Source organism: Echeneis naucrates, chromosome 13 (genome assembly GCF_900963305.1).
Source record: "Echeneis naucrates chromosome 13, fEcheNa1.1, whole genome shotgun sequence".
Taxonomy (NCBI): Eukaryota; Metazoa; Chordata; class Actinopteri; order Carangiformes; family Echeneidae; genus Echeneis; species Echeneis naucrates.
The window spans coordinates 16,274,472-16,287,116 of NC_042523.1; the positions used below are offsets into that span (position 1 = coordinate 16,274,472).

The following is a 12,645-nucleotide window of genomic DNA, read 5'->3' on the forward strand; positions in this document are numbered from 1 at the left end:
TGTCATCCTCCGAGATGTCCAGTAACATGCGAGTTGAAATGTCCTGTAATCATTTCCTGACTACATGTTGGATCATTCAGACCTTTTTTTTCAGTTTCTCTATCGAGAGCAGAAGCTTTTAGCAGTCAGCCATAATCACACCATCATCACCTGGGCCCAGAAAGATAAACTTACATGGCACTTTTAAATAAATATACTTAAAATACAACATTACTGACGGTTGTGCTGTAAACTTGAGAGTTGATCATCTTAAATCTCTTCAGTTTCAAGTTTATTTAATCTACATAACACAATTCATACTATTTATACCATATTATTTAGATTGGACTTAAGCACTTCACAAAGACCTACAGTATGTACGGTATGTAATTTAAGACTTGTGCATAACAGATGCTGAAAAAAAGGATAAATAAACCAAAACAAAACCACAATATAATTTCAACACCTTCATTCTCAAACCTAATGTTTATGAGCTGTGCCCTAAAAGGCCCAAACAGACACCTATGCCAACGCCAGCATACAGTTTGTCATCAGGTTGGCTTTAACCACGACAAAGACACACACCAAACTCTTGACAAAAACTTTTTTTTACTAGGTCAGTAATCATTTACTAGTAAAATAAACAGTACATGTATGTACAGCATGTAAATTGTGTGTTTATGTCCCATCATATGTCCCACAGTTGCGACGATTTGGCACATATATTTATATATATTTACTGCAAAAACCTGCAGCAGTCTGAATTCGGCCGTATGAGTGTGCGATTCATATTTCATTTATGTTAACACGAGACTTCAACTTTCATCTCTGTTACAGTTACGTGTCAAACAACTCATGTACATGTGCAATTGACTCATGGAGCATATTTACAATAAAAGATTTCTTTTGCAAATGTTTTACAATTTATGAGTGGAATGTTTTTTTTAGCAATACTGTAAAATATGAAATATAATGTAAAACTTTACATTGTATCAAAAGTAGCAGGAAAGACCTTGCAGGAAACTTCCCCCATCTGTTTTTGGGATATTTAGAGAACTAAATATTAATCTTCAGACCAACATATCTTTCTGTAAGTTGTTCAATCTAATAATAATAATAATAATAGTCATCACTGTCGTGATAATCATCATAATAATAATAACACAGAAAGGCTATCCTTTCCTGGATGTGTGTTTTTTGTTTTCTGGTGAGGAGCTGCTGATGGAGCTCATGCAGAGAAGCTGTGTCCTCTGAAAGGCAGCAGGCTGGTCAGGGGGGCAAATGGAGGAGGACCGGAGTTTGACTGATGAGTTGAGGATGAAGAAAAACTCTGTGGGACAGCTGTCTTTTCTGTCGGAGGGAAATACATCGAGTCTCCCTGTGTGAGCGAACAGGATCAAGTTAGAAGAAGAAGAGTGGGAAACAATGAAGCTGACAACAGAAGTCTTTCATGTGTATTTAACGCTGAAATTTGTAATAATTTATTAGAAGCTGAGTCCACGCCTTGCTGACAATTAGGCAAATATCTATGAGTCAAAACGCTCTCACACCCAAATGTGACTGTTCACTTCAGGAATGAGCTTTGATTCCTTTCTACAAGATGTCTTCATGTTAATTCAAGTAAACAGTTGTGCTGAAGGTTATAAAGACCGTTTACTTGTTCAGTATTCAGTTGTTGCTAAAATACAACAACTGAATACTGAATAAGTTGATCAAATGTACATCGATAAGAAAAGTGTTCTTTAAGAGAAACAGCTGAAATTTTTTTTGATCAGAGGCAAATTTCACTATTATGGTTATTGCACTATTGTACAATATTCCACTGTAAATGTTTCTAATATTTCTAATTTCAATATATGTTTCTTTTTTTTTTTTTTTCTTTCTGTCTTTCCCTTGTTTGAAACACCGGAGCCAAATTCCTATTCTGTTTACACATGCCTGTCAAAAAAACAATTTCTGAATTTGAAATACGCAGCATTTCCAGCGGCTGCTGAAAGCCTTTAATGGGAAGCAGCAGGGTTAGGGTTGGGACAGCAGAAAACATTTGATTAGCAGCCAACAGACAGAGAGAATAAACGCGGTGTTGAACATTTGATACATTCAGACAAAAAGCTAAATCCATAAACAAGAATGCTGGAAAATACGCAGCTTCATTTCCGCTGAATCCCTTCTGTGTCCAGTGCTGGGAAACTATATACAGATAATTACAGAGCATACAATGGATAAAACTGATGGGTGATGTCATCAGGGAGACGGGCACAAGCTGCCTGATGAGACGTTTTTAAATGAAAAAGAAATGTTCACTGGGGGCAATAGTGGTGTCAGACTCTTTGTGTAAGCTAAAAGCCCCCTCCCATTACAGCATATGTGTACAGGCAGCTTATCACAACCCGTAGTTAAACTATATTTTTGGTCACCAGCTGTGTGTTGTGTGATACTTGTGATACCAAATGGATCCACCAGGATCAGTAGGAGTGAACTGAATTTCTTGCCCTGTATATTATATGCACTAACATACAACATCTGGCATGTATTTAGTGAATGGGAGCTTTTGCTGTATATCACCGCCAAAGTGCAGCCGATGTGAGCTGATCGACGTTGACAGATATCAGAGTGCAGAACGTGGGGAAGGAAACAGATTTAGTTTTTAAAGTATTTGCTCATGATTACAGGAAGTTGCTCCATTCACAGTAATGAAAGTCCATCAATAAGGCAGTGTGCTTTCTACCAAACCTGCTGCAGACACATCAGTGACAAGACCATCGATAGAATAAAAATGGGATCAGTTTCATGGAATGTGAGATATTCGAGGTGTGCCCAGTTTATGTCAAAAACTGCAGTCCTTTCATGACTCTTAATTAAAATTTGAAGTGACAGACATGATATGTATATGTTTTTGGGTGTGACTTCCCGTGTAATAAAATAAATGTATTGCATTGCATTTTAAAGATTTTTTTCAGTGTCATTATAATCCTCATAAATGTGAACAAATATTGTCTAAAAAAAAAACAGAACCATGTGTAATGTTTGAATGTGGAGCAGAAATATGGAAGTTTACGAGACTAGACCAAATACACATGTATTTCCAGTGGCTATTTTGTGCACGTGTGTGCGTGTGTGACTGCACACTGACCGAATGGAGCTGGTGGGCTGTGTGTGTGTTGGTGTCCGTCAGCAGAGGAGCTGTGGGGGAAGATGCTGTGCTCCCGGAGGGCTCTGTTACAGGATAACTATTCCTCTGACACAAAGAGGAGAAAAACACACAAACCCAAACAAACAATGTTATTATAAATGTAAAGGCCAAGAAACACAGAGACAAACACCTAACCATGGTCAGAGCACAAAGCCAGAGGAAGGAAGGAATGTTTCTGATTAAGCTCGCTGACGGATGGAGGCCGTGCAACTGGAGATGGTCCTCCATAATCCTTCTGACACCACTATCTTCTCCTTCAATCACCTTCTGCCATCTGTGTATTATCTGTTTCTGGGTCATGGGGGGTGGCTGGAGCCAATCCCGGCTCACTCTGGGTGAGGGCACCCGTCCATCACAGGACCAACACACACACACAACCAGAGACCAACAACCACTCACACCCAGATTTACAGACAATTTAGAGTCAATTAACCCAAACATGATGTCTTTGGACGATGGGAGGAAACTGGAGAACCCCGGAGGACACCTATGCAGGCATGGAGAGAAGGAGTTTTTGGTTGACTGTGTTTATAAGTCATACTTAAAATAATACTAATAATAATAATAATAATAATAATAATAATAATAATACAGAGCAGCTGTGTGTACCATTGTTGTGAACTCACTGAAACAACAGGAGCCACAGTGTGTCAGAATTGATAGCGGGAGTCAAAAGTTTGAGTTTCTGGAGCTCTTAAATAAAGAGGCTAAGATTCTGAAAAAGATTTTTTTTTACATTTTTTCCACCTGAAACCCAAACACATGCCTCAATGAAGGACACTATTTGCTAAATAGACGTGTATAAAACTGCTACCTAATTCTAGATGAGATCAAATATTTTTCAACAGATGAGAAAAAATAGAAAATAGAGAGCTTTTGATATAAAACTGTAAAAATGTTTAAGTAAAATACAAATCATAAAAGAGTCTGACTTTGTTTTAGGCAAAGTGCACACGACAAGTCACATAGTCTGAACTTCAATGAAGCTGTATCAGTGTGTGTGTGTTTTCCTACTTTGTTCTTTATGCTGCCAAGCACGGCCGTAGTTAGTATCCCTGTGAAGAAGGCCACGAGATTCAGACCAGTGAGTGTCCAGATCAAGATGTAAAGCGTGAAAACGTCCTCGCAGCTTTGTACTCCAACAAACTCATAGTAGTTGTTGAGGTAGCCTCCACTGCAGAGTAACGAAACAAGCCTTTTTAATAGATATTTTACATCTGTGAGTAAAGAATGGGTTTGGTGACTGATCCTGAGATAATACTACAGGTTAATGATGCATCATCTCACTTGGCACAGTTGTAAAGGTCACAGCAGTAGCAGGTCCCACTACGCACCGTCATGGTACAAGACTCCATCAGATTCCAGCACGACACCTGAAAAGACCCACGTCACAGATGCATTCATTCAGATTGTGACAACCTGTATGAAGTTGTCTATAGACACTATATCTTCCTGCATCAGTTGCACATCTTTACTCACAGAGGTGTAGAAGTTCTCGTACACGTAGCTGGTGCCGCTGCTGTAATATTGGCATCTTTCCGCTCTCAGTGGACGCATGTCCTGGCAAAAGTTAACATATGATGAAACATCACCAACATAATCCCGATCAAGCAGAACAAGCTGAAGTGGCAAAATAACACACACTGACTGAAAGTGCATAAACAAAAGTTGATGTTTTTGATAAAGTGAGAAGGGCCACTCTGCACTGTAACTCTTTCAGTCTGTTGGAAATGTTTCCCTTTCCCCGGTGTGTGTGTGTGTGTGTGTGTGTGTGTGTGTGTGTGCACCACCAGCACACTTGCCATCAATTTCCTCATGAGTGCAGCAACACAGCTTCTCTGGTTGCTTGTCATTTATGCTAACATGTCCTTATGCCTTAAACTATATGAATATCATGACCATAAGACATATCAACTTACACCTACTTGCAAAAGAGAATTTTAATCTTAATGTGGCTTCCCTGGTTAAATAAAAGGTTAATATCAAAATAAATAGTTCTCTGTAGGTTTAAGGCCCCAGTGGGCAGTCATACACAGTCCAAACATGCTGATCTTATACACATTGTAGTTTGAAAACAGGTCTCTCAATGAAGCAACAATATGTTACGTTGTCAACACAGACTGTAAATTTCCAGGAACTCCAACGCAGTGAGGAGGGATTTGGTTGACGTTTAAGTGGTGAAAATATGATCAACCACACATTTCCAGCCACAACGAAGAATGGAAGTTGAAAGCTTTGTTAAAAGTACAAAGAGTTCAGAGTGGCAGTGTGATTCCTTCACTGAAAGTTACACTGCCAACAAGCAGTATTTCTTTGTCCGGTCTGCCAGTTACTAACAGAAACCACCCCCCCACCCCCCCAAAAAAAAGTGGAACTTAATTGTTGGTCTTACAGCAACTAATTCATGATATTGAACAAAGCTGGCGGGTTATGAAGAGACAGCTTTAACATATGGCCAGCAGAGCTACCTACAGGAAGACAGAAGGCTGCCCAGGTTATTTTTTCTGCGCAGTTTACTGTTACCACTGTGATTCTCATCCTCATTTCCAGATAAAATCATCTGCCGTGTCAAGACATGCACTTGCCAGAGAAGATAACTCACCATGTTTAAGACAATACAGGCGCCATCAATCACCAGGCACACAAAGGAGGTAATGATCCCAACGCTGAGGAATATGATTGCAGCCATCAACTTGAGGAGGACAATAAAGGAAGACAAAAATTACTTGCACATACAAAAGCTATACAAGTCATACCAGATGTTAGTTTGCCATTGACTATCTCATTTTGTGATAGCTGCTGAGAATAATTTATTAAAAAATGAAGACATGAAAGACAGCAGCATTCTTCTGGTGTGAGGTTTTGCTAGGGGCTATTATCCTACAGCGTCGGTCCTGTGTGTGCATCAGATTTACTCCAGATGTGGATGTAGCAGCTGACAATCATGTCAATCATGACATCATCTGACATCACTATGTGTGTGCCGGAGTTTTTTAACCTTTTGTACTAATGAATTAAGTGAGAGCTTCATGCCCTTCCAAGCCATAGAAGAGTCTCAACTCTTGGTAACTTCATACTGTCTATGTGAAAAATGAGCATGAGCATGCATCCAGACTGAGCAGTGACCAAAACACTTCTTCCCACTTTGCTTCTCGGTTGCATCTCTTTGCCTGATGTGTTAAAATTACTGCCTCCCATTGTGGCGTTGAAACAGCGTTAAAAAGCAGTATTGACTTATTCTTTCACACCATTTAAACTTTCCTGTTCACAGCGGTTGGCCGCCGTGTGCCGCAGCACTGCAAAGACGGTTCCTTCTACAGTAAACTTCCTCTTGACAGGTCAGAGACGGGTGTGCCCCGGCGAAACCATTAGGGTGCAGTGTGGACGAGATTTTACCAGCTGCTTGCGGTTTTCCTCCAGGCAGAGTCCCAGAAGTCCGAGGAACGATCCAAGAGTCAGCTGCAGAGAGTAAAATGATGAGGAAATACGTTTCAGTTTCAATCCAAACTGTTACACCTTGAGATAATTTGACTCTCTCCCAAGGCAGATTTTTTTTTTTTTTTTTTTGGACCGATAAAGAAAGACATGGTTCATCCAACCACTGCAGGAAGCGGTCAGGCTGACCGTCTGACTCAGGTCCAAAACTTTCAATCATCAATTTCACCCCCCACCTAAGACTGAATATCACAAGCTATTGGAAAACCACAATGAGCCAATAAAAATAGTTGGCCAGCACTGCGAGACTGAAGGACTGCAGTGGCAGCTTTGATTTCATAGCGGCTATCACATGATTTAGGATGCTTTGATACATTTCAAAACTTCCAGCTGATGTTCTGGTTACTGCAAGCATAAACCCCAGCATCTCTGACTTCTGTTTATTTTTGAAGTTCATTAAGCTTACACCTCAAGATCTGAACAAATAATGACATGAATTACCAAATCAAAGACAGCTTACAATAACTCCAGAGGCGTAGCCTGTCACGTTCAGGCTCTCTGTGCGGGTGGTTGTGTAGACTCCAAGCACCACCAGCAGCAGGGACAGAGCGAGCATGGCCAGCACCAGCCACAGAGCTGTCCCGAGCCTCACCGCCATCCCTGGGAGAGAAACCCTCAGTCATGGAGCATGTCCCATGGTGCAGTTTACAATGAAGGCAACTAAGTCATACTACAATCATTGCCTGAGCTTTTCAGGAAAGAAAAAAAACCTACTTGGACTTGAAGTGTGTTAGTTTAACTAGTTTACCTCAGAAACATTTTTGAAGGGGGATATCATTTTTAATGTCTTTAGGTTGATCATATACTCTCACTGATACTGTTGGATTTCAAACAGCAGTTTTTTTTTCCCCCGCTGGGTGAAATGAACCATTAGATCTGTATATAAAAACATCTTTGCCAGGCTGCTATTGACCTGCAGATTGTCTGATCTGTTATCAGGCAATCACATTCAGTCAGAATGAAATTAAACCCACATGAGGTGAACTGTGTGTTACATGGCATTTCTGCCCGCAGCACATTACCTGTTGCTCGGCTCTTTGGCTCTGGTTTGTCCGACCTTCTCTGGATCTTCGCAGTCATAATGGGGCCACTTGGCAGAATTGAAAAATTCTTCCGGTTGGCGGTCCGCTCGTTTCACCGTAGCTGCAACAGTTCTGCTGTCCAAGCTTCCTGAAGGCAGCACAGGCTTGTACTGAGGCTCGGTGTGCGGCGCTCCGGCTGCAGCTGCGTTCACGGACGGTCGGGAACGCGCACGTCCACTGCAGTGAAAACACCCCAGAGAGGCTGAGGCACAAGATGATGATAGACTGACCGGACAGTTTTAAATCAGCCACCGTCACACATAAGGGCCATGGAGAGGAGGAGATCGGGGGATCTCTGGACACCTCCACAGACCCCCCGGAGTTTAGATTGTGTTTATTGTGTCCATATAATTTCTGTTTTGTGACTTCTGCTGGATAGGAAGCAAAAAAAGCAGTTCAAACTCCAGTTTTCTGCCTCTTCCCTGATCCCCTCAAGTGGAGCTGTGTGGATGTTAACCAGCTGTTTTAGCACAATATCTCATGTGCTATAAGTATCTACATATATTTCAATGGCAGCACGTCTCTGTATGTCTTATTGTTTGTCTGTTGTGTGTAGGTGGACTTCCCTCAGGATAAATAAAGTATATATCTATCAAATTTATATGATCATATAATAACCCTTGCACGTGTATATGAACTGGATGTAAATGAAAAATACAGATGAAGGACGCTGATCTGCCAGTTTTCTGCCATAAGTGCCTTGAGCTGCACGGTGTCGTAGTGGTCGACCCCCAATAGCTGTGTTTAATGATCTTACTCTATAACTCAGTCAAACAAAAGAGGAAAATACTTCGGGTTTTCTTCTTTTGTTGAGAATGTAATGCAAAAGAGGCTCAATATCAAAAAGGAAACTGTGACTGTAGTTTTTTGTAGCTTATAAATGACTTTATTGCTTGCTTTTCAAAAACATTTCACAGAACAATAATGTTAGAGAAATAAATGTAATTCATGGTGAGAACTTTTTTGGAGAGTTTTCTCCATGGCCACACAATTGTCACAGCAATCAATCAAATTCCAACAGCTATGAAATTCCCCATATTTAAAGCCAAGAGATTTTCTCATGTCATTCTTCATTTTTATGGCGCAGACAGAGAGGTTGATATATCGAGGTAAGAGGAGCCAACTCTACTTAACTTGGATCCATGTGTCCAAATCCTCACCTACATTTCACACTCCGTTTCCAGTGATTTAATGACATGGGAATTACAGGCCCCTTATCCCAAACACCAGAGCAAGTGAGGGTTGGAGCAATAGGCTAGTTCATGGACCTGAACACCATTTTTCATGGGTTTGTCTTATGAGACACTTTGGATAGACTGGATGCTGATTTATTGATTCATTACTTGATTAAAAGGCCACACATGACACAGTCTTTAGACTGGCTCTCAGGATTTATTAGACCTTTATGCCCCCATGTAAAAAGACATTGTTCTTAAATGTGATACTGGTGTTTATCAGACAGCCCACTGAACTGAAGAGTTCTACCAAAAAACAAAACAAAACAGATGTGCGACCACTGTGTGGTCTGTTCAGCTCACTCCATCTTAGATGGAATAGACTATGAGGGAGGAAGTGAAGGAAAACAGTCATGCGGCATTCCCTTGATGCTTAACATTCATATGCTGGCCAGGTTAATAGCCCTTTAACTCAAAGCCTGATCCAGTAACGCAAATCTGAGCAACAATGATTTATAGATTGACCAAAGCTACATTAAATCATGCATATTTACTCAGATGAAGACAAGGTTGATGCTTTGGAATGTGAAGGTTTACCGCTTTTGAAGTGTTTAGATGCAAGTTAGATACATGAGTTTACCAAAGGCGATGAACAAACTAAAGAGCAAGTGGGAAAATAATTTATATTGTTGTAAAGATTGAAGGAAAAAGGTTGTATATTTGAAGATTATTAGGCATAGCTGCCATTTCACTTTCATTGAAAAAAGTGAATGTCAGAAACAGGACAAACATCTGCATGTCTTTGAAACATTCAGAGGGAGGAGTGTGAAGAAGTCTGAAAAAGACAATTGTCCATTTGTCCATTGACATTTTTGGAAATAATTTTTTTACCTTGTTTCTTTCATTATTATATATGCAAGACTATGTTACCACTATATATACATGTATTTAAAACGTCATTATAAAATTGTTCATAACAGACATATAATTTCCCTTTCAAAGACGAATAAAGCTGTGCTGAAATTAACAACAAGCAACATTTATTTAAGCTGTCAAATGAGTTATTTCATCAAATTATTAATTTAAAAAAACTAATGTAATTGGTGTCATTCTGACTCACACAGACAGACAGGTAAAAGAAAAACACATCTATAGCAGTATTTATTGTAGACAAAGAAATCGTGGTCTTATTATTAAGTTGTCCTTAAATGTATGTAACATTCAGGGACAGGTTGTGTGTGTGTGTGTGTGTGTGTGTGTGACTCTCCATGCTTCAATTTAATTATTAAAGTTTTATTTGCGTTGCTCATTTTATTTCAGTTAACCCTCTAAAATCTGTCCTTTTAAAAGAAAATCGGCAACCCAAATAATAGTTATTTAACACACAAACACCATCTCGCCTGTCTGGTTAATGTTTATTTCAGTGTTTTTTGTTTGTTTGTTTGTTTGTTTGTTTGTTTTTTATTATACGTTGTGTTTTTATTTTAATTATGAGGAAACATCGCCCTCTCGCGTTGCCATGGAGACAGGGCAGTTGAGCCGCAGCTAGCTTCACCGAGCTGCTTCGTCCATTTTGTTTAGCTTCGTTAGCCTGGCTAACGTTAGCTTATGCGCTGAGCAGCAGAGATGGATGACAGTGACGAGCCGGGTCTAGTCCTCTCTCACAACACGTCGTCGAGCTCAAAGTCGGGCGGGGACAAGATGTTCTCCCTAAAGAAGTGGAATGCAGTGGCGATGTGGAGCTGGGACGTTGAATGTGACACTTGTGCCATCTGTCGGGTACAGGTGATGGGTGAGTGGCTGCAGTAGATGACTTAGCTTAGCTTAGCTCTGGTACCGGCTAATGCGGCTAGCGCGGCTAATACACCCTCGAATGGCTGAATTTCAGCCTGACGGTGCTGAACTGAACATTTTCTTCATTTGCAGACGCTTGTCTCCGATGCCAGGCGGAAAACAAACAGGAGGACTGTGTTGGTAAGAGCTTGTCTTCACCTGCTAATGCCGGCTATCCGGTCTGAGCGAGCTGTCAGATCATCAAACCTTTGAATAGCAGAGATAAACAGGCATAACACGGGTCATCCTGTGTTTATTTCCTATCAAACAAAAGTACGATCTCTGGAACTGAACCAGACTTTAAGAGAAATGCTGCACTTTTTCCTTCACTACATTTAGCCTGCCCTGTTAGTAGTAACTTTGATTATTCCTTGAAACAGCTGAACTACTATTCCACATGATTAACACACACTAATAATACACAGTATGTATCAACACCTCCATGACCATAATACATCCCACTTCCTCCTTTTCTTCTATAACTTGATGACACTCTTTTTGCTTTGACTTCAGTTGAATACAGGGCATTTAAAATGCTTAATTTTCGAAGAAGATCTGATGACATGACATTGTACTCAAAGCAAATGTAGAGTAAGGAGCCTGAGTCCAACATATGTAACAGTACATTTAACCGTCAGTGCACAACTGGTTTGCCAATAAAGCAAACAAGTACGATTAGTTGAATAAGAAGAACTGGTCGATTTTAAAGACAACTTTTTAGTGTCTCATTGCTTTGTTCGACTGGATACATTGCATAACAAAATCTAGATGACCAACTGTAAAATGAAGTCATGCGATCTGAGTAACCCTCATGATTAAGTGCTCAGTGACTGTCTGACTCCTCATCTCTCTCCCTCTGTGTGTCTTTCAGTTGTATGGGGGGAGTGCAACCACTCTTTTCATAATTGCTGCATGTCCCTTTGGGTGAAGCAGAACAACCGCTGTCCCCTCTGCCAGCAGGACTGGGTTGTTCAGAGGATCGGCAAATAAGCTCCACATCTGGGCAGTCTGACTCTGTATGCACCCAGGAGTGGTAACAGACTTGACAGTGTTCACTGCAACCTCGTGCAGAGGGACACTGACATCAACAAATGTCCTCCTATTTAAGATTGCATGCACCTTTTTTCCCAGTGTTGTAGGAGGATGATAAACAGAATTAAAGCAGCACAGTTGACTGATGTGCTTGGAGGCATCAAAAATCACGAGGAGACAGACTAAACTTGTTGCAGTGTTTGGTCATTAGAATATGTGACTGTCTTTTTGAAAATAAAGTGTGAATAGCTGTAAATATATCTATCTTTATCTAATAATTTGAATATGGTCATTTCATAATGTTATATACAAGTATTTATATAAACTTATAAATAAGAATCAGGAAGGTGAACATCAGTCTGACCAGATGGCTGAGTAAGACTTTCTTTTTGCTTTTGACAGAAATATGTTCAATCAACACAAGTGTGGCACCTTTCACCTGAGAAACCACCTGTTGCTCAGCTGGTTATCTTTTCTAACACAATGTGTAAATGTGTAAATTTAGATACATAACCCGACGATATTGTACATTAACCACAAATCTAAATCAGTGGCGTTACAATAATTTATGATTTACTCTGAGAAACTGTCAAATCCAGGACTGGAGTTTTTTGTTTTTGTTTTTTTTTTAAGCATCCACAATCAGGCCCTCTAGGACCTACTGGCAAAAATTGCAATCTGTTGGGGGGTGTGACCCCTTTAAATTTAGTCATTAACAAATTTCAATAATAATGCTTTACTTATTCAACTGGATCCTTGAATCAGTGCATTTGTAAAGATTATAATGTAAAATAGTTTGAACCTGTAACAGAGAGGTAATGATGTAACTCTATGGTCACCTTTGAGGCTGCAGAGG

At 40.1% G+C, this 12,645-nt stretch overlaps 2 protein-coding genes across 2 annotated transcripts; one reads left to right on the plus strand and one right to left on the minus strand.

Annotated features, from left to right (window-relative positions):
• Positions 1–668: 668 nt before the first annotated feature.
• On the minus strand, positions 669–7,822 carry LOC115053471 (transmembrane protein 255B). Its single transcript, XM_029518204.1, has 9 exons — positions 7,690–7,822; positions 7,128–7,267; positions 6,569–6,631; positions 5,775–5,864; positions 4,652–4,732; positions 4,460–4,545; positions 4,187–4,346; positions 3,113–3,217; positions 669–1,357 (listed from the first exon to the last, which is right to left on the minus strand). Exons 1-9 carry the CDS (start codon positions 7,745–7,747, stop codon positions 1,208–1,210), a joined length of 933 nt encoding a protein of 310 aa, XP_029374064.1. The 5' UTR covers positions 7,748–7,822; the 3' UTR covers positions 669–1,207.
• A 2,724-nt stretch (positions 7,823–10,546) lies between these two features.
• Positions 10,547–12,315, plus strand: rnf7 (ring finger protein 7). The gene is made up of 3 exons (XM_029517973.1): positions 10,547–10,716; positions 10,851–10,898; positions 11,629–12,315. Exons 1-3 carry the CDS (start codon positions 10,551–10,553, stop codon positions 11,745–11,747), a joined length of 333 nt encoding a protein of 110 aa, XP_029373833.1. The 5' UTR covers positions 10,547–10,550; the 3' UTR covers positions 11,748–12,315.
• Positions 12,316–12,645: the final 330 nt, after the last annotated feature.

Bases quoted from the DNA above. Each gene is read 5' to 3' on its own strand.
- rnf7 (XM_029517973.1), top strand. From the start codon at position 10,551: ATGGATGACAGTGACGAGCCGGGTCTAGTCCTCTCTCACAACACGTCG. The intron at 10,717-10,850 runs GTGAGTGGCTGC...CTTCATTTGCAG, and splicing joins CTGTCGGGTACAGGTGATGG to ACGCTTGTCTCCGATGCCAG. The intron at 10,899-11,628 runs GTAAGAGCTTGT...TGTGTCTTTCAG, and splicing joins CAAACAGGAGGACTGTGTTG to TTGTATGGGGGGAGTGCAAC.
- LOC115053471 (XM_029518204.1), bottom strand. From the start codon at position 7,747: ATGACTGCGAAGATCCAGAGAAGGTCGGACAAACCAGAGCCAAAGAGC. The intron at 5,865-6,568 runs GTAAAATCTCGT...GTCCTCCTCAAG, and splicing joins AGGAAAACCGCAAGCAGCTG to TTGATGGCTGCAATCATATT. The intron at 1,358-3,112 runs GTCAGTGTGCAG...TCGCTCACACAG, and splicing joins CAGCCCACCAGCTCCATTCG to GGAGACTCGATGTATTTCCC.